Source organism: Arvicanthis niloticus, chromosome 14 (genome assembly GCF_011762505.2).
Source record: "Arvicanthis niloticus isolate mArvNil1 chromosome 14, mArvNil1.pat.X, whole genome shotgun sequence".
In the NCBI taxonomy this organism is placed as follows: domain Eukaryota; kingdom Metazoa; phylum Chordata; class Mammalia; order Rodentia; family Muridae; genus Arvicanthis; species Arvicanthis niloticus.
Window position 1 is genome coordinate 41,306,302 of NC_047671.1, and position 25,094 is coordinate 41,331,395.

The window sequence follows — 25,094 nt, forward strand, 5'->3', positions numbered from 1 at the left end:
CATGGATAGTTGGTTTTCAAAACATCAGAAATCCACAGAATTGACGTTACAAACATTTCTGTATTAATGTTCATTTTGATTAGAGACCTGTCTGCTCCTGACAGCTTCCTGTCTTGGATTCTAAGAAGAAATTGATTATCTGTGGAGTTATTCCAATTGTGGTGAGATAGCCACTAGGCAAGAATTGCCTCTTTCCATCTACAGACAAATTACTGTCCAGAAAAGGACACACTTGCAGAATAGTCGACTGATTATATCTGCCAAGACAGTAATCAGCCCTTAATAATTCTGCATCACTAGGTCTCTCAGATGACCTGGGCCAGAAGGCTTAAGATTGGATGCTCCAATGTTCTGTAGTATAGGGACTGTCCAGGTGTTCATTGGTCTCTATAAGTTGGCTAAGTTTTAGAAGCTATGCTTTGTGCTTCACATAATTTTAGTTAACTCAGTCATTTAAAGTCTCACAGCCAAACCTTGCTATTTACTTTGAGAGAAAAGACTTGAGAGGATGGTTTTCAGCTGACATTCATTCTAAAGCCAAGAAAAAAAAAGCCAGGTTCAGAACTAAGTCTTTTATTTAGGAGAGATGACAGAGGTTCTGCTTAGTCAACAAAATGATGGTCTGGGTATTAGGTCTATCTTGTACCTTACTGACATAAACTGGTATAGTTATGCTCTAATTGTATTTTGAGAGAAAAGGTTTATTTTAACAGGAAGCATGATATGTAGGAGGAGCTAAGGTGGGAGGAGTAAGGAGAAGTAGTAAGGTGATGAAAGAGAGAAGGGGGGACAGACATGGAGGCGGATGTTCACGTCTCCGCCAAAGATAGTTATATATCTAGGTTGGGTACTGGGTTACACTTCTGATTGATATTGAGCATTACCAAACTTATAAAGCCTTTGGTTACATTAAAAAAATTGTATAAAATCAAAAAGAAGAAGGGGGCATGGGATAGGGTTTTCTAGGGAGGGGAGATGGGGAAAGGGGATGGTATCGGAAATGTAAATAAAATATCCAATAAAAAATAAATTAAGATTTCATTTATATTAGTACAATATAGCTGTCTTCAGACACACCAGAAGAGGGTATCAGATCCCATTACAAGTGGTTGTGAACCACCGTGTGGTTGCTGGGAATTGAACTCAGGACCTTTGGAAGAGTAGTCAGTGAGTGCTCTTAACCACTGCACCATCTCTCCAGCCCTCTTTTAAGGTCTTAACCCTCTTCCTTCTCCAAACTGCCACTTTGAATAATTTTCAGTGTTTCTACTGGTGTTTGTAGTGATGCCACAAACCCTAGTATTTCTGTTAAACAGTGATAGAGCAATATACCACCTAAAACGAAGTGGCTATCAGAGAAAACTGGGCACTTCAAGGTGGATATGGATAATATTTGAGGTATAGGTAAAATATTACACAAGAGTATGAAATTGCTGACTAAGGGCACATTGTTCATGTTGAAGCTATAATTCAGAAATAAACTTTAAATCATAGTATGTGAGCTGGGTAGGAGCACTGCTACTTCAGGGATAGCCTGGAATGAACAAATGATATAAATTACAATATATAGGATATGAACCACATGAATTGTTTTTGTGGACTGATAAGGAAAACACTGGCACTGGGGTGAAGAACCCTGAAACTAGAATACCTGATTGGTGATCTTCAAGGAGTTTGGCGTTCCTATTGTTGCCAGCTAGGGAAATTGAGAAAAGCTGAGCTAATAGCCACCGGCTTCTTTCTTAAGAGTGACCTCATGAGGTTGAAATGTGGTGTGACAATGTTGTGGGAAAGAAAAAGAAACATTTAAATATTTCACTAAGTCATTTTAATTCTAACACTTATGTCAACATTTACTTATAATAAACAGCATAAATCACTCATGTTATAAAGAATCATTCCTTCATCTAGAATGTGAGAGAAAATGTAGATATTGTTAAGCAGAAAACAAGAAATGTGTTTGTCTCTGATAGTTTGCAATGACCAAGACACAATACTATAGCCTCAAGTGCATCTTTGTGCATGTGCTAATGTGTGTATAAGCATGGGTACATGTTGTGGACTCAGAGAACATCTTCAGGTACTGGTCCTCACCTCCTAACTTAGGACAGTGTCATTTGCTGTTGAATGTCAACAAGCTAGCTGTCCCATGGTCAAGTTTTCTTTCTGTACCAAAAATTTACAGCGGCAACAGGATAACCCTTAGTTAACAGCACATTTAGATACAGTGTAGAGCAATAAAGAGCTCCAGTCATGTGCTCTTTCTAAAGACACATTGTCCTTCTGGGGACATGGGATCTGCCTCTAATCTGGCACCATGTCTAGTTTCATTTTACAAAATTAACTTTTACAAAGATCTACATATCTCCATCTAGAAGAGAGCCATCAATCAATGATCAGGAAAATTGTATTTGCTTTTTTTTCTTTCTAACTGGGAAATTTTCTTAAGCTACATTATTATGGGCTAACTGGAAAACAACCAATCAAAAAATAAAAGTGACAGTGAATACTGTTGTTTTCACGGTGAGGCACCATTTGTAGGTGTCCAGAACAAAACGTGAGAAAGGAACTAGTCTTTAAAAAGAAGGCATCTGAGGACTGATAGACAAGGTTAATACTTACTCCCTCAGCAGCACTGTAGAACCCTGACACCAGCAATCTCTTAAATGAGAAAAATAGTTAAGTTTATCTTAAATTCCAGAGTCTAATTAAAAAAAAAAAAAGCCTCTCATGATATACTAGAAATCATCCAGTCATTTATTTTTGTTATATACCAGAAATATAATGAACATATTAAAAAGAAAAAATGTTTTTATACCAACATGTTTTTATTGTGTTTCTGATACTGGATTCCTTCGTTTAGAAGACAGGAACCACGTTTTCATTAAGCTGTGGCTCCTTTTTTTTTAACCTAAGCTTAATTTAAGGAAAACTTCACTTGTACAATTATGCAACTAACTTTAATCAATACATAGTAATTAATTATTCAAAGCCTTAATACAATAGCTTTTTGAAAATGACTTAACACAAACAACCTACTTTGCAAAGTAAAAAATATTTTATGTGCTATTAACAACTACCTCTTTTGAAAATTTCTCTATGCAAGTATCAGAACAGATTTACTTCTCTTCTTAATTCTCTTATTTTTGGGTATGCCTTAGAAAAGTAAAATTATATATAAACACTGTCAACTATTATATTTCTAAAGTCAAGATAATGGAATGTCTTCCCTAAGTATTTAATTTCTGCAATGACTAATTTTTAAAACTGAAAATCGCTACCCATGTAATTTAAAAACTGCACTGTAAAATGCCTTTTTATGGGTGGCAAAACAACTTAAAAGTATAAAATGGCATGGCTCCATAAATACAAAAATAGCCATATTCTGTCTGCCTCCAAATCTGTAAGTCTGATGAGAAGTCTCAAACGCAGCCAGATGACTAGAATATAAAAGGCCTGAAGCAGGTGTGCTGGACTAGGACTTACTTCAGCCCATGATGGTCACCTGGCAGAACCGCTGACATAGAACACTCCCGTGCCAGAAATGAAGCGTCACAAATGGAAAGGCAGTCTCTTAACAGCGCACACTGCTGTGCCCTAAGTTCAATTACATCCATAAGCACAAAGTGTTAACGTGTCACCTAAGAGAACTCAACATCTTTGGTTTTCAAAGAAATGTAATACTTCAAAAAATGAAATTCGTCAATTTGCATTAACAAGTCATACACATGGCAAATGAAGTTTTACTTAACAGCTGAAGGTCAAGATGCCAATTGGGTAGAGCTATCTTCAGAGAACTTGGAATGTAACATGCTTTGGTCAGGTTAGATATCATCAATGTCTTCATCATCATCTCCAATATCATCAAACTGGATTTCATCATCATCTCCAGGACCAAATGTGTCCGTTTCGTTGATTTTAGCATGTTCTGGAAGTTCTCCGTAGGCCTTCAGGCTTCTTGCTTCATCTGCATTATACTTTAAGATTACATCAGCTTTGTTATCTTGATAGTCTCGTAGACCAATCAATATAATGTCTGAGGTATTTATCCAAACCTTTTTCCTCAACTTTCCTCTTATGTGGCACAGCCTCCTTACACCATCAAAACACATCGCTTCCAAGCGTCCGTTCCCCAGCATTTTCATCACCTGCGCATACTCCTGCCCATCCTCTTTAAACACCAACTCTCTCTTCTCAGACTCATTCTCATTTTTACCTCTGCGCCTGTTTTTGCCTCCTTTGCCTTTATTCTTTGGCATGATAGAAAGGGCGACCACAGGAGTCGGGTGAGGGACTCCTGGCTGACAGTGGCTGTGACTCCTTTCAGAGCTATACTACCAGGATGGGTGGCAGGAAGTATCTAACAGTGGCAGATCTGAAGCAACTGGCACGCTGTAAGTATGTAAGTATAGAAGATCCACAGGCAGCAAGCTGTTCCAGAGTCCTGGCTTCTGGTAGCTGGGAAAAAAAAAATATATTTTTAGTAAGTATTAAGAGAGTGTGGCACACAAGCTGGGCCAGCTCTGGGTTATACTGTGTTGTTTGGAATTCTGGCTTCAACCCTCTGCCTAGCCACAGACTGCTCTAGTTAATGAAGCAACAGCCTTGACCTGAGCTACTCCATTTTCATTCTAAGTGCCAAGAAGAATGGCTCCACATCTTGTTTACAAAAGTTAAACACCATTATCTGCCAGCATATCAGGAGCTGCAAACTGGTATTTTGTGCCAGTAAATAATGAAGCATGAAAATATACCGAATCTTATCAGAATAAAAGACACACAATAAGCACATGACAGAACCCCCTTACCCGAAACTGTTAACAGAAGGTGCATCCAGAGGCCAACATACTGACAGCATACTGACTAATCTCTTGGTCACCTATCAAAAGCTTGCCCAGGAATACTGGCACATCACACAGCATAGGACTCCTTCTTCTGTGCCAGTGGCAGACCTCCAGCTCCAGTACAGTTTCCCCTGGCTGACACTGTGCCACTTCAAACTGCCTCTCGATGGCCTGCCACCCAGAGCTGTATCTGCTGTCTTTGCCTTTGAGCAGCTGTGGTCTGGAACCCTGCAGGCCTGCCCCTGCTCTGTAGCAGCTCTCTGCCTTCAGACAGCCCTTCTACACACTCAACACAGCAGCCTCTCTAAGCCTTTCTTAACCAAGATACTGCGACCCACTCATAGACAGTGAGGTGCAGTGTGTAATCAGGGAGTTAATGTCAGTAATTAAGGTAGAAATAAAAGAACCTATAACTGTCAGGTATCAGCTATCAAACAAATCTGGATTCCTTACATAAAATATAACTAATGTGAGTTTATAAATTTATTGCAAACAATAAATTCTGATAATATCCATTTATGGCTCTGACAAAACATACCACAGATACTCATGATAGATTTTTTTTTTAATTATTAAAAAACTGAAATCCCAACTTTAATCCCAGCACTCAGGAGGCAGAGGCAGGTGGACTTCTGTGAGTTCAAGACCAGCCTGGCCTACATAGCTAATTCTAGGACAGACAAGCCTACACAGAGAAATCTTGTCTAGAAAAGCCCAAAACAAACAAAAAAATGCATACATACACACACAGAACTTTTGATAAATTCCTATTTTTGCTTCAAATTACTTGTGTGTGTGTGTGTGTGCGCGCGCGCCCATGTATGTGTGTGTGTGTGTGTAAGCAAGACAGTTTGGCTTTTACAAATATACATTTCCAAATAATAATTTTTTCACTGGCATTTCAAACTCTGTGTTTTATTTCTTCCTGCCATGCTATCTTAGTGAATTTTCTGTCATTTGCTTTTAAAATTTCCAAACAAGGAGGGTGGAGAGATAGCTCAGTAGTGGTTAAGAGAACTGACTCTTCTTCCAGAGGTCCTCAATTAAATTCCCAGCAACTACATAGTGGCTCACAACCATCTGTAATGGAATTTGATGCCCTCTTCTGGTGTGTCTAACAGTTACTATGTACTTACATATATAAGATAAATAAAAATCTTAAAAAAAAAAAAATCCAAACAAGTTTTCCTGCTTTTTATGGTTTACAATTTTTGAAGAACAAATTATGTATTATCAATTCCCTGGAATGTATTGAGTCTTACTTTATGGCCTAGTACATTTTGACAGATATCACGTTTATTTATTACGAGACTAATTCAGCTGCTCATTTAAGGTACACAGCACAGTGTATAAATAGCCTCCTGCAAGCACCCTTTCTTAGAATTTTGTGGTCAGAAGCTATTCCACGTTTTAGCAATCCAGCTGCTTGATGGAGATGGAGCACATGGACAACTAGTGAAATCTGGGCATGATGCCACTGCACCTCTCTTTGCTACATATACAGCATGGCTCCTCCAGTCTGGGTTTCCAGTCAGTAGCCCACTTACTTCCTTTAAGTGTCCTTCCATTAATGTAAACAACCATAGGATTTAAGGGTTAACTGTTATAATCCTTGCAATTCTATAGTTAGACCCTAAGTACAAAATTCAGCAATATTGTTCTATTCCACAGGCAATAAAATACATTCATAACCATGATTATTCACATTAAGTCTGCCTGTTTCATGTCTCCTTTCCCCTACTTATGATCCCTAGGGTGCCATCAAAATAATCCACAGGAGACAACATTTTAAAGCAGTCAAGTTCCAAAGCTACTTATTTCCTAATACCTTGTCATTCCAGGTCATCAGCAATGACAGTTGAGCAACACTGCCCATTTCCCCCTATACTCCTCAAATATTACAACACAATCTAAGGTCTAAAGCCATTTCAAAGATTCTGCTTTGGTTTCTGAGGCAAATTACAGTATCAAATCACTGTGCCAACCAGGGGTTCACTAGGGAAAAGATGATGCAGTCAAGTTGGGTAATATGAAGAGAGGGATTATTTATAAACATGTAATAGCAAAGCCCACCACAGAGAACACTGCAATTCTCCAGGACTATATGCAATAGTTTCAGAGTTAGTGAAACAGGGATTAAAAACTGGTCCAAGATTAAGATGCTTGGACAAGAAATTCTGATCCTTTGTTGACACTTCTGGGTTTTTTTTGGCACAACTGCCTGTAGCTATGTGGCCTTATTTCCAGTTTCTCAGTCTGGGCTCCCCCCTGCCCCAGCCCCCAACACACACACACACACACACACACACACACACACACACACACACACACTTTTGGCTGTCTGAGGTCTTTGCATAGCCATATGATTTTGCCTATCATTACGATCTTGGTGGAAAATGCATTTGATCTATAGCTAATGATTCAAACTTTTTCATATTTAAGTCTCCAGGCCCTACAAATATGAGGTTAACACTATGTTATTATTTGTAGTACATGGTGACTCTATGAAGATAGTAAATAATGTCTTAGTATCATGTTGGAAAGGGAGTATAGTGGGAAAACAACTTAAATTGTTCTCTCCCCCTTTTTTCATGTTATCATGCTATCTTTAATAAAAACATGTTTTGATGGTGTAGTATTTTCTTATATATTTTCTCTTCACTTAGCAAAAGCTGTATAAATTAGGAATGTAAACTTACTTTTTTTTTTTTAATCATAGCACCCTGTACATTATTCCTACCATCACATATCTGGACGTCTGCCTTTGTATTATGAAAACTTCTCTCTTCCCTGTCAAACTGTGTGTGTGTTGGGGCAGAAATGCTTGTTTCTTGTCTCCATTTGGCAGTGGGAGGATTCTCTGATAGCTATAGCTGAATAGAGAACTGTGGGTTTTTGTTTTTTTTTTTTGTTTTTTTTTTTTTGTTTTTTTGGTATTTTTCAAGACAGGGTTTCTCTGTATAGCCTTGGCTGTCCTGGAACTCACTCTGTAGACCAGGCTGGCCTCGAACTCAGAAATCCGCCTGCCTTTGCCTCCCAAGTGCTGGGATTAAAGGCGTGCACCACCACTGCCCAGCGAGAACTGTGTTTTAACTTTGACCCTTCGGAGCAATTGCTTGTGCAGTTAATTTCCCCAACTTAGGGAGGAACCTAAGGAGCAAAGATCAGAGTCTTACTCACTTTGTGAAACTGATAGTCCTACCCATATTCTTCCTGAACCCAAGAAGAGCCAAGCAAACAGATCTGGAGAAAACAAGGGCATTATATTGTTCAGCAATATGGAGGGGCCAGTAAATAGGAAAAAAATGCCCAACCAAACTCTTGGTCCAAGAGGCACAAGTGTATTAAGAGATTTCTTTCAGCTTGAGAGATGGCTCAGTGGTTAAGAGCACCAACTGCTCTTCCAAAGGTCCCGAGTTCAATTCCCAGCAACCACATAGTAGTGGCTCACAACCACCTGTAATGGAGTCTGACTCTCTCTTCTGGTGTGTCTGGAAACAGCAACAGTGTACTCATACATATAAAATAAAATAAAATCTTTTTTAAAAAAAAGCCTTTGGAAAAAAATTCAATTTTCTACAAACAATTAAACTGGGTTTATTGAAATTAAATCATTATGAGGCAACATATACAGGCACATGTCTATAATTGTATGTGGGTGTTACAGTAGCCTTTTAAAGGCCACTCTTAACTGGGCTCTTCTGAATGGTAATACACCATCTACTTCATTGATCTTAGCTGTCCCTAACCCAGGCCTATATGAGGCTAAAAGACATGGCTTAATTATTCATTCTTTCCATACCAATGTTATTGGATGGATCATGCAAACCACCAGTTAAGCTCAAGAACTAAGATTCAGCTGCTTCCTACCTAAAATATGTATAACTATCTGCAGCTGTCAATGCAGTTTGCTTTCCAAGACATAGGGTACTTTACATAAAAGATAACCACGTGTGATACAAGATAGTCTAGTAAATACACTGTCTGAAAATACATAATACAAAAGCCTAGTACTTACAACGGTTAGAACAGCTTTACCATGTACATCAAACAAAAGCAAAATTAGTGTAATTTATACAATTATTCATTTTCTCTATCATTCTATGACATCTCTTTAATATTAGATGAGCATTTATTATGTGTCAAGTACAGGAGCAAGAACAAAGTTCTCTATCTTACGTGAAGTGTTAGAAACCACAGTAATGACATTAGCATGGTGTCTAGGTGATTACAGAATGGCACCTTACACCTCTCCAAGAAACTGCTTTCTGCTCTCCCCTAAAAGGATGCCTTCGTCTCTTCTGTGTCCACAGCATCTTTCTGCCTCCACTGTTCGCCTAAGCATCCCTTGCTATCCTCCGTCACAGCTGGCTAGTCTTTCAACAGCTCCGCACTGACTCACAACCTCTTACATGCTACCTGTCACCTTGCATCAGCAGACACACTGCCATCAGCCATTACTGACATTTTTGCTGATGACCTTTATTTTTTTCTCAGATTAATCTTACTTTCATATTTGTATAGCTCTATCTAATTTTACTGAAACCAGAATGTTCTTTTAACAACAGAACTATAATTGAGTCCTTTCATGGTTCAATTTTTTTTGATGGTTCTCAACTGCCTCAGGAAAACCCCTAAAGGCTCCAACACCACTCTTTAGAAGCAGCTGCTGCCGGGCAGTGGTGGGGCACGCACACCTTTAATCCCAGCACTTGGGAGGCAGAGGCCAGCCTGGTCTACAGAGTGAGTTCCAGGACCGCCAGGGCTACATAGAAAAACCCTGTCTTGAAAAACAAAAAAACAACAACAAAAAAGCAGCTGTCAGTGCTCTTTACCCATTACCTAATCACACCTCACTCTTCCCTCCCTTTGTTATTCTGGCATCTTTAGCAAATATTCCTCCAATATTTGAGCTGTTTTAAGTCTTTAAATCTCAGAAAGCAGAACAATGCAGCTTCTGTGCCTGGGTAGAAATCTGATTAGTGAACAGCACCACCTAGTGGTCACAACGCTGTTGGGGCAATGAGGTTTTCTGAAATACAAAGGCATGTTTCTCACTACCTTCAATTTCCATATTGTTACACAAAACCTTCAAATGTGGATTTATAATATCAGGTTCATAACCCCACATCTTAATTCTGCCATCCCGAGGAACTTCTACAGAGATGAGCAATGGAGCCTGACCATCACACTTTCTGATGACTTAACTATCTAGTTAAATGACTGAATGTGTGGCTTCTAGAGATTTCTTCCAGTTTCCATCTCAACCATTGTTGGCAGCTTCTGACACTGCTTTTTTCTTGAGACAACTGTGATCTGTGTGACTACGCAATGACAGGGCTCCTTGTGGCCTTGTTCATTATCAAGTAGGTCGTCACACTTCAAATTTATTATAGGAAAATTGTTCAGACTCCAAGTGTCTGTCCTTTAGTGGGGTATCTGTCTGTCTGTCTAGCTCTTGAACCACAAATTATGGAAAGGGGCTGGGTTGATGGCTCAGCTGAAGTGTGCACTGCACAAGCATAAGGACCTGAAGTTTGGCCCCCCAGGACCCATAAAAAGGCCAGGGTAAGTGGCTTGTCCCTGCAATCCCAGAACTAAGGAGGCAGAGGTGGGAGGACCCCTAGGACTTGCTAGCCAGCCTTTCTGAGGTGAGTCTGTGAGATCCTGGAAAACATGTCTCAAAAACCAAAGTGGACAACAACAGAAGTCATCTAATATCAACCGCTGTCCTCCACATATCTGCATGAGTGATTAATATTGATTAGGTCTATCTGACATTCGATTATGAATGAGTTGTCTGACAAATTCTTACTAAAGAATAATCCATTAAACTCATGTACTGTGTTCATGTGTTTTATATTCTATAACAAATAACCACAAACTCAGAGGCTTAAAAATAATAGAAATGTATTCTCTAACGGCTGAAATGAAGGTATTGGCTCACTCTGTCTGGAGGCTCTGCAGAGCTCGTTCTAGATCCTCATGACTATGGACAAGCTTTTGGTTTTCCTTGGCTTGTTCACAGATCACTCCAATCCATGTGTGTGCCTTTATATTCGTCTATGTGTCTCTAATCTTCTCTTGTATCATATATCTTTACTCACTGTATTTAGCACTCACTCTAAATTTCAGATACTCTCTTCTGGAGATTAATCTAACTACAACTGCAAAAATTCTTCCAAATAAAGTGCTATTAACAGGGATGGGAATGAGATCTTGGATGAGATCCCCCCACCTCCCCCCCATTATAAATAGGCAATACACTTTAAACATAAAGTGTAACTACATTTTCCAAATAAAAACTCAATGAAGGTAAAGACATTGCTTTATATTTTTATAAATCTAGATTCATTGAACACCTTGAGTGCTCACCTGAACAACTACAAACCCTCTGAAAGATTTTCAGAAGCCTCTAGGGGTCTTCAGAAGACACTCTGAGAATCATAGCTTTAAATACTCTAAAGTGTATATAGAGTATAGTATAAAATTGTTAAAGTGAAACTTCAAGGCCACATGTATTACATAATATACCAACTACTCAAGTGGTTGCCCTTTTACGGTTCCAAGAACAGTGCACATCTTGCACTACTATACTTGAAGTTTTGCCTGTTTGGTGATATTTAATTGTAATATTAATTGTAACATTAAAAGTGATACTGCACTGTGATTCTTTTAATATTACTTTTCGTTTTTTGAATCTTTAGTTACACCAGGCAGTGGTGGCGCACACCTTTAATCCCAGCACTTGGGAGGCAGAGGCAGGTGGATTTCTGAGTTCGAGGCCAGCCTGGTCTATAGAGTGAGTTCCAGGACAGCCAAGGCTATACAGAGAAACCCTGTTTTGAAAAACCAAAAAAAAAAAAAAAAAAAGCGAAAAATCGAGAGAGCGAGACTTTAGTTACATTATCCCCTCCCTCCCTTCTCCTCCCGCCCAAACCCTCCACACTACTCTGAGATTTTAATCTTATTTCTTCTGTTTATTTGTAGTCATCTTGTCAACAAAGGGTGGTTCCCAATCCCCCTCACACCCACACAGATCCGGGGATTCAATCCTAGACCTTGGACAATCTCTACCGGTGAGCTACACTACCAGCTCCAAGGTAAGAGTACGATTTCCCATCCAAGATCACTGTCAGAAAACAGAACCTCCATTTTTCACTGTCAAATTCAGTTATATTTTCACTCACCTACAAAATAATACTTCGGCTTCTGGCCTGGTTCTCAGGAAGGTGTAGTCTCCCAAGTCTGGAAGAAATGAAAGGAATGTGACCTTAAACCTCCTTCCCACTGGCCTCAGCAGAAGCTTTAAGTGCCCTAGGCTGCTGACTGGACTTCCGCTCTCATTTTATTTGCCCCACCCAAGCCCTACTCCGGGCCTTGCTTCATTCCTACCTGCCTGTTACTTCCTTCTCATAAAACCTTTCTATTAATACTCATCAGCTTGGAGCCCGCCCTGCCTCTTTGATTAAAAAACCAAAAACAAAAAAACCCAACAACAAACCCCCCCCCCAAAAAAACAAACTAACAAAAAAAAAAAAAAACAAAACCGGGAACACCTGATTCCTGTTACGCACGTGGGAAGCGTATAATGAATGTCCTGTAAGAAACGCCATGTTGATCAGAGGCAAATTAGTTACTTTGCTGCAGCTGGAACCTTAACTCCCTAATCAGTGAAATAGACACACTATCATTTTTTTTTTGAAGGGGAGAAGGAGCTTGCTAAGAGGTATTCAACGGATGTTTGTTTTAATTTAACCGAAACTTATCGTGTGCTTACCACGTGCCAGCCACTCTCTCAGACGCCTTTTCCAGATTCTGAACTCAGGTAATAATCCGAATTTACCTTTCGCAGGACTATTTAGCAATATTTAGACTAAAGCAGAGGTTTAGCATCCAGGCCAAGGTCAGCGGGCCGGAAGGTAAAGAGCAGGGACTAGAAATTCTAGTCTTCTACTCATCTCGGAGAACATGTGCTTTTCGCCTAGCTGCCTCGTCCAAATACGACTGTAAATTGGGAGACAACCTCCTACAAACTAGAAAGCTCTCTACCACCGGAGACTAGCTCCCCACGCTCCTGAAGTGAGCTCTTGAGAGTCCCTCGGAGATTCCCCAAACTTGGTACTCACAGTGACAAAATGCAGCGGAACCCCTTTACCGTCGCAGCCGGGCGAGCAGCGAGACGACGCGCCCTTCCTAGGCAACGGCCGGCCACGCCCCTTCCCGTCGAGTTCCCGCACTGCCCCCTCCCCTCGTCCAAGGAGGGCCGCCCACGCAACGCCGCGGCCTCACGCGCTTCCACGTCCTCACTGCAACGCCTCGCCCCCCCGGATATCACATCCGGGTCACTGGAGCCTGTCCCGGTCCCACCCCTTCCGCTTCTGTACTTCCGGTCAGCGAGGCCTCTTCCCCCGCTGCTCTGCCGGGGCTCCTACCCCTGCCCCTCCGGTCTTTCTGGAGCGGCGCCCCGCACCTGAGTGCGTCTCTCCGGAAGCCCGCGCTCGCTTCTTGTCGCACGCTTCGCTGAGGCTCGCGATCCGGTAGGGGCTGGACCTGCCGCGCGCGCCGAGGCCCCGCAGCTCCGTTGAGGCCGCCGGGATGCCGCGGCCGGGGTGGGCGCCGAGCTGGGCGGCCGCCGCGGGCCGTTGGGGTTGCAGGCTGCTTGTTCTGCTGCTGCTCCTGCCGGGTCCGAGCTGCGGCTCCGAGATCACCTTCGAGCTGCCGGATAATGCCAAGCAGTGCTTCTACGAGGACATCACTCAGGGCACCAAGTGCACCCTGGAGTTCCAGGTACTACTACTGTTCCCGGTCTCTGTGGTCGGCTAACCAAGAGTCACCTCGCTAGCCTATGCAAGACATTTGGTTTTTCTTTTAGGAGCTCAGAGAAAGAACTATTTGTGAATTCTAGAAATGCTTCCTGTGCCTGTCGCATTCTCAGGTGCCACTCATTGAATTGAAGCAGTATTAAATAAATTAAGGAATTCCTTTTAAAAGGCTGTTCTGGGCTTCCTGCCCAGTATCAGCGCCCTGCTCCTGTAATCCACAACTCCAGTTTAATTGGATTTGACATAACACATGATCTTTTTATGTCTTTGTGGGGGGCGGGAGTTGGGTTGGGTTTAGGATTTTTTGTTTTGTTTTGTTTTGTTTTTGTATAACACCAGGACTCTTTCCTTACTGCAGAGGCAATTGGAAGAGCTCTGTTAAGAGGATTTTTTTAAAAGACGGTCTGGCAAGGGCATTGTAAAAAATTGTGATAAACCAGAGGCCCCTTTGTAGCTTTGGGACAATGTAAAACAGGAACTTTATTGATCAGGAGCCTGAAGCAGTCTACCGTTTGTCATTTTGTTGTGTTTGTTTGTTAATAGACTCACTTATCATTTCAGTAACTCTTCTCTTTTCTTTTCTTTTCTTTTCTTTTTTTCTCTTCTTTCTTTCTTTCTTTCTTTTGTTTTTGTTTTTGTTTTTTGAGACAGGGTTTCTCTGTGTAGCCCTGGCTGTCCTGGAACTCACTCTGTAGACCAGGCTGGCCTCAAACTCAGAAATCTGCCTGCCTCTTCCAAGTGCTGGAATTAAAGGCATGCGCCATCTCTGCCCAGCCATTCCAGCAACTCTTGAGGCTAGGTCACCTGTAACTGGAGCTACAGGGAGATCTAACACCTCTGGCCTCTGCAGACACCTGCACTCACATACACATATCGTCTCCCAGACACACCCATAAACATAATTGAAAATAATAAAAATCATTTTTTATTAGAAACAATAGCTTAGACTAGGTTAGTATTAGTGGGGAAGGAGAAAATCAAAAGGTAAAATTAACAGACTTGATAATTTGTGTATGGTGAGGGAGAGAAGTCTAAAGATCAAAAAAGGGAATTAAGGATATATGTGTGTCAATTCCCAATATATATATATAATTACAAAGGAGTTATAAACTGTAATTAGAATATCCTTTATTTAAACTTAATATACATTTGTTGATTTTTCTATTTGTAGCTACAATACTTGGTGCTATAAAAGTTTCAAAATGTTGTCTATATACGGTATGCCAAATGTTTCAGATATGTTAGTTATCAGGAAAACTGATGAAATAGAGAAGTGTTTTTATTTCTTTTGATTAGTGAAACAGAATCCAAGGTGGATTTAGATCCAAACTTACAAGTAATAGAAATGATAGTCTCAAGATGAATTCCTTATTGTACTAACTCCTTAAGGCCTAGAGTAGACATAGTCTGTAAGTGCAGTGCTAAAAGTTCACACAGGCAGAATGCTGGCAGGGGACAAGAGGGTCATCAGGGAAAATTTTGTGTACAGCTTGATCTTTGAGTTGCACATGGAAGGATAACTGAGGTTTATTCTGCAGTATGGCAGAGGAGGAAAGGGCACACCAGATAGGTACGTTTGTGAGAGTTCCAGCCGGCCTGAAGTTAGCTTGAGCTCTCATGCTAAAGTTTAAGCGAGTGATGCTGGAATAGTAAGAATAGTTTTGCTTTGTGACTGTGGAAGGTGCCAGTTTTAGGACATGGATTTACCAGTTGGTCTTTTTGTTTGTTTCCTGTAACAGCAAGATTTGTGCTTGGTCTCTTTGAGTCCCACAGCCCAATTCCTGTCCCAGAATTCTGCTTAGTTTAGTTACTTATGTCTATATGACCAGAAGACAACCCAAAAAACCCCTCAGCTCTGGATTCCCTGGTTGCAGTGGTCCAGATCTGAGAGTAAGTACATCTGGCCCAGACTTCAGAAGGGGAGAGGAAAAGCCCATACCTGATCTCAGATCTCTGGCTGTGAGATAGCCCTTGACAATGTTTTGTATTACATTTTCTGTAATAGTCTAGGTTTATAAACATTGCAGTTTTAGATCCTATGATTCTTTGACGAGCAGATTCTGTTGAAACCCATTGAAAACCAGACGTAAGGTGGAGAGCTTGTGAAGTCTGAAACTTACTGACACAGATTGGTAACAGTAATGAGCAGGATGTTGCTGAGGCTTAGAGGTGATATGAGGGAATGCTGCACTGGTAAAGACAGATCTGGACTTTTGATAGGTTTATAGTGGGTTTTCAAAAGATTTTAAGTGGGTTTTTTTCTTAGCTGAAGGATGAAAAAAGATAAGACCCCACCCCACACCTCCAAAAGAGAAGTTACAGGTTGCCATCTAATACACTGAGATTTTGGGGAAAATTACTGCTAAATGTGCTATGGTACCCAGGACAACATGGCCCTGCTACCAGGTTGAGAGTCTCCAGATTAGGAGAGATTAGGTTTGAAAACTTGTAGGCATTTGGAACAGTAGTATATGATGGATTAGTAATGGAAGACCTAAGAGACCAAGAAAGGGCTGTGATCATGTGGACAGATGATGAAAGCTGAGTTTGATGGTACCCAGTTCCGGTTGTAGGTGACCAGACAAATTTAGAAGAGCTATTATTGACCAAAATAAGATTGCTTGTTTTTAAAGTTTGATGGAACCAGTGTGGCTGGTAATTGATTCTAGTCTTTTTCAGTTTGTTTCATTCAAAGTACTGTGTTCAGTGTGAATAGAAATATTTGAATGAAGGCATTTTGCTTTGGGAAGAAAGATTATCTACTTTTAGAGAGCAGGATAAGTGCCCAGTTTATAAAATGCTTTTTAAGTTGTAGCTTCAGCCCATTTTATCTGGCCATGGGTGCTGGCACACATGTTCAGCTCCTTTGGAGCTGACGTGGTGGATTACAAGTTTATAGCTAGACCAGAAATGGTGTTGCACACCTTTAATTCTAGCACTCAGAAGGCAGAGGCAGGCAGATTTCATGATTTCAAGGCTAACCTGGTCTACAGATCAAGTGGAACAGGATGGCCAAGGTGACCCAGAAAAACCCTGTCTCCAAAGAAACAAAAAAACTGGGCTGGCTGGAAAGAGTTCACCAGCTCAAGGCTCACAACCAAAACAAGTTTGTAGTCCTCTGGTCAGTTTAGCAAGATCTTGTTCAAAAAATAAAAATAAATAAAAACAGAGGCATAATGTTCACTGCACGTGCAAGGCCCTAGTCTTAATCCAAAATAAGCATTCATTCATATTTGTACTTAATACATGTATATAATCATATATGTGCATAATACAGTTCTAAGTACAAAATGATATTTCATGTAATTATTGAAATGATCTTGTAACATAATTCCATTAGTCAGCATCTCAAGTGACAAAGGGTCATATAAATCATAGAAATTTCTTTGAAGTCTGAACTTTGGCATCTTTGTTTTGTTGATATACAGTGTCAATACTATGTTAACCAAGATACTTAAAGCCTGTACTGTCCACTGTCGTAGTTAGGGATTTCCAAAACTATTCTCTCTCCCCATCTTCTTTTTAACCTAAGTTCTAGGTTAAGGCTAAGAGGTACATGAGTCAGCACAGTGATCTACAGTGATCTGAATGGTCAGTGTGGTTAAGTTTCCTCTCTTCTGTTTGAAGAGAACCTCTTCACTTTTTGTAAAGCTTTAGTTGAACTGAAACCTTTGTGTGTTTCATCCAGTGGTGAAAATCAAGATCTGTGAAATTGTGCATATAGCTTTATTGTTGTTTTTAGCCGGAAACTGGGTTAAATTTTGTGTGTTAGCTACAGTGATCTCTCTGTAAATCTCTTACAGGTGATTACTGGTGGTCACTACGATGTAGACTGTCGATTGGAAGACCCTGATGGTAAAGTGTTATACAAGGAGATGAAGAAACAGTATGATAGTTTCACCTTCACAGCCTCCAAAAACGGGACATACAAATTTTGCTTCAGCAATGAGTTTTCTACTTTCACACACAAAACAGTGTATTTCGATTTCCAAGTTGGAGAAGACCCACCTTTGTTTCCTAGTGAGAACCGAGTCAGTGCCCTTACCCAGGTAAACAAAAAAGAGCAGCAGAGCATTGGTAAAAGGAGGGAGGGGCACATAATCTAATGCTATGTACTCACTCCTAGATGGACATTGAATTTTGATGTTGTTTAAAAAATCTGAATTCTCGCAGATTAGGCATTCAGCAGAGAACGTAAGACTCTTGTGATGAAACCTGGTGTTAAAAGAGGTTATGAACCTCCTATGTATAAAGAAAGGAAGAAACATTGTCATAGGTTGAAAGTCACAGCTAGCTTTTCATTGCTGTGACAGAGACCTAAAGATGATTAACTTAGCAAGGGAAAGATTTACTAGGTTAGTAGTTTCAGAGGTTTCAGTCTCTGATCAGTTAGCCTGTGGAGAAGTAGAACAGCCATGGCCAAGAATACTCGTTAAAGGAAGGTTACTCATCTTCACACCAGCAAAGAGAGAAGGGCCAGGATCCTGGTATACCCTTCAAGGCCGTGCCCCCATGACATAAGCCCCTTCTGCAGGCATGGTCTGTAGCTGTACTTTTTTTGGCTATTTTTGGGGGTTCTTATACCTACGACCTTTCCAACCCTTATTTCACCCTAATCCCTTCTAACCCCTGGACATAGGAGAGAAAGAAGGTTGGAGGGGAAAGGGGACATAGACCTCTTTAGACTACTTCCTGATTAGGGGTGTCGGGTTCCTTGGAGCAAGTCTAGTCTTAGTAGTCAGCAGTCCAACAAGCAGCAATAACAAAAGCAGCAGCCACTCCAGGCCCTCTTGGCTCTCATGTTTATACCCTCCTAAGAGTCTCCAGAATTCCAAACATAAACCATCTGCAGGTGGCAAAAATCACACCCCTCCTAGAGCACCAGACAATCATGGTGGCTGTGGGCAAACTGAAGCAGCCTCCTGTCCCACACTTTGGATTAAAACAAAAACATATTCACATAATATAACTGGATTTTTAAAGAAAACAAAATCCTCACTACATTTCCCCCTTTTAGTCCAAAAAAATGGCTTTTTCTCTAACATCAGTCAACTATATACAATATGAACAATTATGAGAACTATCAGGCAACAATTATATTTACAATGTCCAGTCCTTTTGCATTTGACAACTATGGAGAAAGTACTCCACTGTGGATCTGAGTCCAAAGTTCTGTACGTCAATCACTTTATTATAACTTCCATTTATCAACATAAAAACATCTTTTCAGATCTTAAAACATTTTCTTAGTGCTGGAGAGATGGTTTAGCAGTTAAGAGCACTGACTGCTTTTCCAGAGGTCCTGAGTTCAAATCCCAGCAACCACGTGGTGGCTCACAACCATCTGTAATGGAGTCTGACACCCTCTTCTGGTGTGTCTGAAGACAGTGTATTCACATACGTAAAATAAATAAATCTTTAAAAAAAAATTTTTTTTCGTAGATCCTAAACAACTTAAACTTTTGTATTCAATGTCTAATAAGGAATACTGTTAAGACAGTATTTAGCTAGTTCTCAACCCCATCAGAGACCTGAAAAAGATAAATATTACCTGAGTAATCAGGAAGTACAGAGCAGCTTCCTAAACCATAGAAATGACAGAGACTGCTGGCTGCCTGGTCAGTCATCCAGGGTTCCTCTGTATTTGTGGGATATCTGATCTTCAGCCAACAGGTCCAGAATATCTGACAGACTTCCATGTGAAGCAGGGATTCTGAAAGACTGTCCTCCCTTGTCTCTGCAAAATTGGGTAAATGACTTTCTAGTGTCCTGCTTGTCCACAGTTTGGACAGCATGTTGTCAGCAGTCAAGATAAGGGCAGTTTTTTACCCAGTGCCGTCTTTGCAAACTCCAAGTGGAGGTTCTTCAGTGCCAGTCGTCTCTTTTGAAGAAGATTAGGGTATTGCCAGGAGCTGCTATGTTTCTGTCAGAAAAGCCTTTTATTATTAAAATACCTTAAATGCCATATTCTGTAGATCTCTGAACTGGCCTTGGGTCAAAAAGCACTGTGGTAGGTATACATACATGCAGAAAAACTTAAACACATGAGGAAAATTTTTTTAAAAACCTTAAAAAAAAAAAAAAGATTTGTTCTAAGTCATTAGGAAAATAGAAATAAAGATGAAGCAAGATTGGCCATGCATTGATAAGGTTCACTATGGGACTCACTGTATTGTTTTTTGAATGTATATGGAAATCTCACTTTAAGGGTTTAAAAATAAACCTACATCTCAAAAATGGTAAGAATAAGGAATAAATTTAACTTAATTTCAGCAATTTTCCCTAGTATAACAGTTGTTAACTCTTGTTTCTTGACCTAATCCGAGTGGTTCTTACACACTAATTGCTTATCATGCCTATCAGAAGGTCTTTTGTAGTCCAAGCTAGCCTATAACTCACCACATCGTCCAGACTGATCTGCTTGAGCCTGGATCCTCTTGCTAAAACTTTCCCAGCACTCAGATTACACACATGCATACTTGGCTATAAACTTTCAATAAACAAGTTATTTCCTAATGTCTGTATACCTTAATTAAAAGTAAGACAAAGTAGATTTGTCTTCTAAGTTTTTTCTACATGATTTGTGAAATAAAATAGTAATGAATCATGTATTTAGTCACCAGGGATTGGTTTTCAACAGAATATCAAACCCTGCTATATATATTTAAAAAAAAAAAAAAAAAAAAGTATAATCATTTTAAGTCAGATTATAACACAAAAAAGTAAAATGCCAACAACGTGGAGTCTCACAAGCCAGTTAACAATGATACTGAAACTCGAATGTACTGGGAACATATTTATTGGTTTAGTTTCTGGCACAACAGAGATTTATTGAAGAGATAGCTTTAGAACATTATTGAAATCAGTGAAAATTATATCGCTATTAACTAAAAGTTCTATGGTAAATTATTTTCCCCCATAAAATTAAGCCGTGCAAAATGGGGGTTGGCTACAGTTAAGGTCATTCTGATGCTAGAGAGATAGCTTAGCACTTAAGAGCACTGTTGCTCTTCAGAAGACCCAGGTTTGGTTCCCAGCACCCATGAGCTGGCTCACAACTCTCTGTACCTTCAGTTCCAGGGGATCCGGTATGGTCTTCTGGACTCATGACACCAGGCGGGGACATGGTGCACATGATGCGTGCAGAACACTCGTGTACATACATATAAAAAATTGAAGGAGAAACAACATTCTCTTACCACTTTCAGATTCAGAAATTAGCTAAAGATTTTGATAATATTTTTGCCTTTTTTTAAGTTTCAGAAAGCTTTGATTAGCTGGGTTTGAGCTTTTTGCTCTATTTGACTTATTCGTGTGATATTGGCTTTGACACATGCTCCCGTTATTGGTGAAGTTACCCACTATTTGTAATTTTTTGTTTGTTTGTTTGTCTTTTTTGTTTTTTTTCGAGACAGGGTTTCTCTGTGTAGCCCTGGCTGTCCTGAAACTCACTCTGTAGACCAGGCTGGCCTCCTCGAACTCAGAAATCCACCTGCCTCTGCCTTCCAAGTGCTGGGATTAAAGGCTTGTGCCACCACTGCCCAGCCACTATTTATATTTTAGTTCATAAGAATTTTGAATTTAGTAGTTAAACTACCTAATAAGAATGTTCACTTTTGTTAGTTTTGTGTCCATCTGCCACCTTAGTAGTGCCATAACTGTGGCATTCTGGTTTGGGGAAAACAGACCTATGTCAGTAGTTGTCCCAGGGACTGAAGAGAAGAGCTTCATCGCCGTGGTAGGAGTGAAAGAGTGAATGCCAGCTCTCCCCAGCATCGGTAAAGCAGTGAGAATTGAGATAAAAACCGCAGAAGAATGTGCTAGCTACAGACTGAACAGTGTTAAACTAACTGAACATACTTCTTTTCAGATGGAATCCGCCTGCGTTTCCATTCATGAAGCCCTCAAGTCCGTCATTGACTATCAGACACATTTCCGGCTACGGGAAGCTCAAGGCCGAAGCCGAGCAGAGGATCTGAACACGAGAGTGGCCTATTGGTCGGTGGGAGAAGCCCTCATCCTTCTGGTGGTTAGCATAGGGCAGGTGTTCCTTCTGAAGAGTTTTTTCTCAGATAAAAGAACCACCACAACTCGCGTTGGATCATAGCTACACTCTGATGCACCATTGCCACCGTAATATTACTGTCCTCAGTTCTAGGTACTGAAGAACTTAACATTGGCAACATTCTAAAACCCTACTCATACTTGTTGGGAAAGATGTACAGTGCATATCCCCATGGGGGGAGGACACCTTTTTTATTTGTAAAGGTGGAAAATTTTGGACCTTAATGCAGCTATTCATATGAAATATTTAACACCAATGATCTACTTTTTCTTGGTTTATATCTACTCTTCATACACTAAACTTTGGTATTCTGATTCCTTTTAACCATTTAAAAGTACTTTTCTTATAGGTAGTTGATACTTTAAAAAAAAATCTTAGATTTATTGTCTGTGTGTATTACAGAGGAAGAAAACTGCCTTTAAATTGTTTATAGTGAATAAAGTTGTGTTTTTAAGAAAACCAAATGTGATTAACTGTAGCCAAGCCCTGTTCTGCACTGCTTAATTTTACTGGGGAAAATAATCTACCATAGAACTTTTAGTTAATAGTGATATAATTTTCATTGCTATATCATGATATAATTTATTTCTTGCTAGTTTGAAAAATGTATAGGTTTTTTGTTTTTCTTCCCCCATTCTATGATTTATAACTAGCTACGTTATCTGTTTAGAAGTATTACCATCACATAGAAAATAGCATAATAGACTTAAAAATCAGACTGTTGTAACTGTTAGGACAAAGAATAATATGAGACACTATGGTATGGTAAATGAAATAGAAACATTTTTAGTGAGTTGTGTCTGTCATTGCATTTCCAGGGCTTTTATGAAGAAGAGAGGACCTGAGTTGTGGGAGCATTCTGGCAAACTAGTTCTTGGTTAGCTCATTTCCAGCTTTAGGTCAGCAGTTGTGATCTAGTGTCACTAAGTGCCATATGTCTTATCCTCACGATGTGGCGGATGCACTGAGAAGGCCATGTTTATCTCTCTTCATTTTGTCTTGTTTCTGCAGTCTCTGATTAGCAGCTCTACAATGAAACATGTAGAATGCTGTGAATGTTTCCTATTAAAGATGTTTAGAATTGGTTTGTATTGTTTCTGTCATGTACCTGTGTGCATTAAGCTGAATGAAATGAGATTTTAATCCAAGTATTCAGAATAGAATACATAATGATGGAAAGTTGTATAGGTAAGAAGGCTTTTCTGCTTTTTTAAAAATTAAAAACCACAGCAGTTGCTTTTCAGCCATGCCTCTCTTCACCACAGGTAATGAGAGCTAAATGAGTCTCCTGTTGTGGAGACTTGAACATATGACACCATAGGATAATGACTGACTAACAATTCTAGTCACTTAACCATTATTGACTAGAAGTTAAGTAAGCCATCTTAAAACGTGCCCAGGCGCACACACACTTCTGCATGCAAGAACGAAATGAATTCAAGTTGTCTTGCTTACTAATTTCAGATGTCACAATGTAGGAGTAAACATATTTTCAACCTTTTAGGATTCTTGAAAACCAGATCACTACTCCTTAGACATTTACAGACAGACTAAGAAGAGAAGTCTAAGATTTGCAGACTTACCCATTTGAGTTCTTGTATTGAAGTCCTACAGTTTTTTAAATGTTCCATCTACTTAGTTGTTCATGTTTTAAGCACCAATGTTAGTGGGATTGCTAAGCATGGGCATATGTGAAATGCCATGTCTGCTTGCCAGTGGACTCTGGAAACTTACACTGTAATTAAATGGAGTCAGGTATAGATTTTGCCAGGTTTGGCATACATGATGCCCACATTTAATCTGTGCCTCTCAAAACATCCTAATATTAAACTATTACTATAAATCATTTTTAATGAGACTGTGAGCCAAACTTGGAATCACCAGTTATCCAGTGTCAGAAATAGTATGAATTTAGTTTCATCTCTCAATAGCTGGCTAAATTTTGACAGCTATCTGTTCAACTGGTATGATTATATAAGAAAATAAATACCCACACATGAATGCTACATGGTGTTTTTCTTCCTTCTATGACAATTCATAGCTTGTCTTTTTTCTGTAATTATAAGTTGTTGCAGGAATTTGAATTTCCCAAATGTTTTTGTTTGGTCATATGACTGAATACATATTTGAATACCATAATTGTATATATTTTTAAAGTAGAATAAATAATGGAAAGCAACTTGATACATGAGTTTATACTAAAATTTCACTGGGTAAAGAAATGTTTTACAATATTGCTTTGCTAATCTAAACATTCTTTTATCTATTAGAAAACATAGTTTGTGGCTTACAACTTTTCCTCTGGGCTCAATAATCACCTTTGAAAATACAGTGGACTGAAAAGCAATTTATTGAAAGGTTTCATTTATATTTCTGAACTATCCATTTTTTGTTTCAATTTCTAAATGTAAAATTTATGTCTAAATAGGATAAAGCTGACTGTGACTTGTTTTCAAAAGTTAGACAAATTAATATATAAATAATTCAAAGGATTTTTGTTTACTTTGAAAAAGAATTTTCTCTGAATTAAAGATGGTTCCGCAGGATTGCACCAATCAGTTCCATGTAAAATAAAAAAGGAAAAAAATCAGCAAACTGACTTCACTTGTTTCTATTAGTACTTAGTTCTTTCTTAAACTCCTTAAAAAACATAGCTCATCCTACTGTTTTAGAGTGGTCAGCATTAACATATTAAGTGTTAAATAGTTTCAGGGCATGATAGGGAGACAGTGTTTCCAGGTTGCAAGTTGTATAGAAACTAGCCAGGTATGGCAATGCAGCCTTTAGTTCCAGCACTGGGACACAGAGGCAGGCAGATAGATCTCTATAAGGTGGGTTTGGTCTACAGAGTAGGTTCTAGGTCAGCCAGAGCTACACAGAGAAATGCTATCTCAAAGAAAGAAGAGTGGGAAGGCTTTGAGGAAGGAAGGAAGGATGGATGGATGGAAGGAAGGATGGAAGGAAGGAAGGAAGGAAAAGAAAAGGCACAGCTCAGTACTGTTTTGTAACAGTAGTGTTTATTTTTCAATTCATAAAGATGTATGAGAGGGAACTCACCAACACTGCATATAAAGGGTCAAACCACTGTCTTGTATTCCGCCCTTACTGTTTTTAATGAAAATGTTCATGGGAGACAGTTACACCATTAGTTGCTCCAAAAGATTCCTAGTCAATTAACTTGGGTTATCTAAAACTTAGTGATGTTGACTTGCCTCCAGCCCTTAATAAAGCAGAAGAGACAGTCTGATTCCTGGGCAGAACTCTACAAAAAGGGAAATAACTGTGTACGGACTGACATTTATTGAGAACTTACACTGGGCTGGACTGTACTGAAAGTATTATGTGTTGACAAGAAGTGTT

General features: G+C 39.6%; 2 protein-coding genes across 3 annotated transcripts; one reads left to right on the plus strand and one right to left on the minus strand.

Moving 5' to 3' along the window:
• Positions 1-1,805: 1,805 nt before the first annotated feature.
• Positions 1,806-13,140, minus strand: LOC117719892 (eukaryotic translation initiation factor 1A). Of its 2 annotated transcripts, none has more exons than XM_034518294.2 (3): positions 12,974-13,140; positions 12,035-12,092; positions 1,806-4,458 (listed from the first exon to the last, which is right to left on the minus strand). In XM_034518294.2, the coding sequence occupies exon 3, from the start codon at positions 4,257-4,259 to the stop codon at positions 3,825-3,827; it is 435 nt and encodes a 144-aa protein (XP_034374185.1). In that variant the 5' UTR covers positions 4,260-4,458; positions 12,035-12,092; positions 12,974-13,140; the 3' UTR covers positions 1,806-3,824. The 2 variants fall into 2 exon arrangements, with proteins under 2 accessions (XP_034374185.1, XP_076768787.1); XM_076912672.1 differs by lacking the exon at positions 12,974-13,140 and adding an exon at positions 12,625-12,905.
• A 74-nt stretch (positions 13,141-13,214) lies between these two features.
• Positions 13,215-24,329, plus strand: Tmed7 (transmembrane p24 trafficking protein 7). Its single transcript, XM_034518170.2, has 3 exons — positions 13,215-13,634; positions 17,473-17,718; positions 21,540-24,329. Exons 1-3 carry the CDS (start codon positions 13,443-13,445, stop codon positions 21,774-21,776), a joined length of 675 nt encoding a protein of 224 aa, XP_034374061.1. The 5' UTR covers positions 13,215-13,442; the 3' UTR covers positions 21,777-24,329.
• The last annotated feature ends 765 nt before the right edge of the window (positions 24,330-25,094 follow it).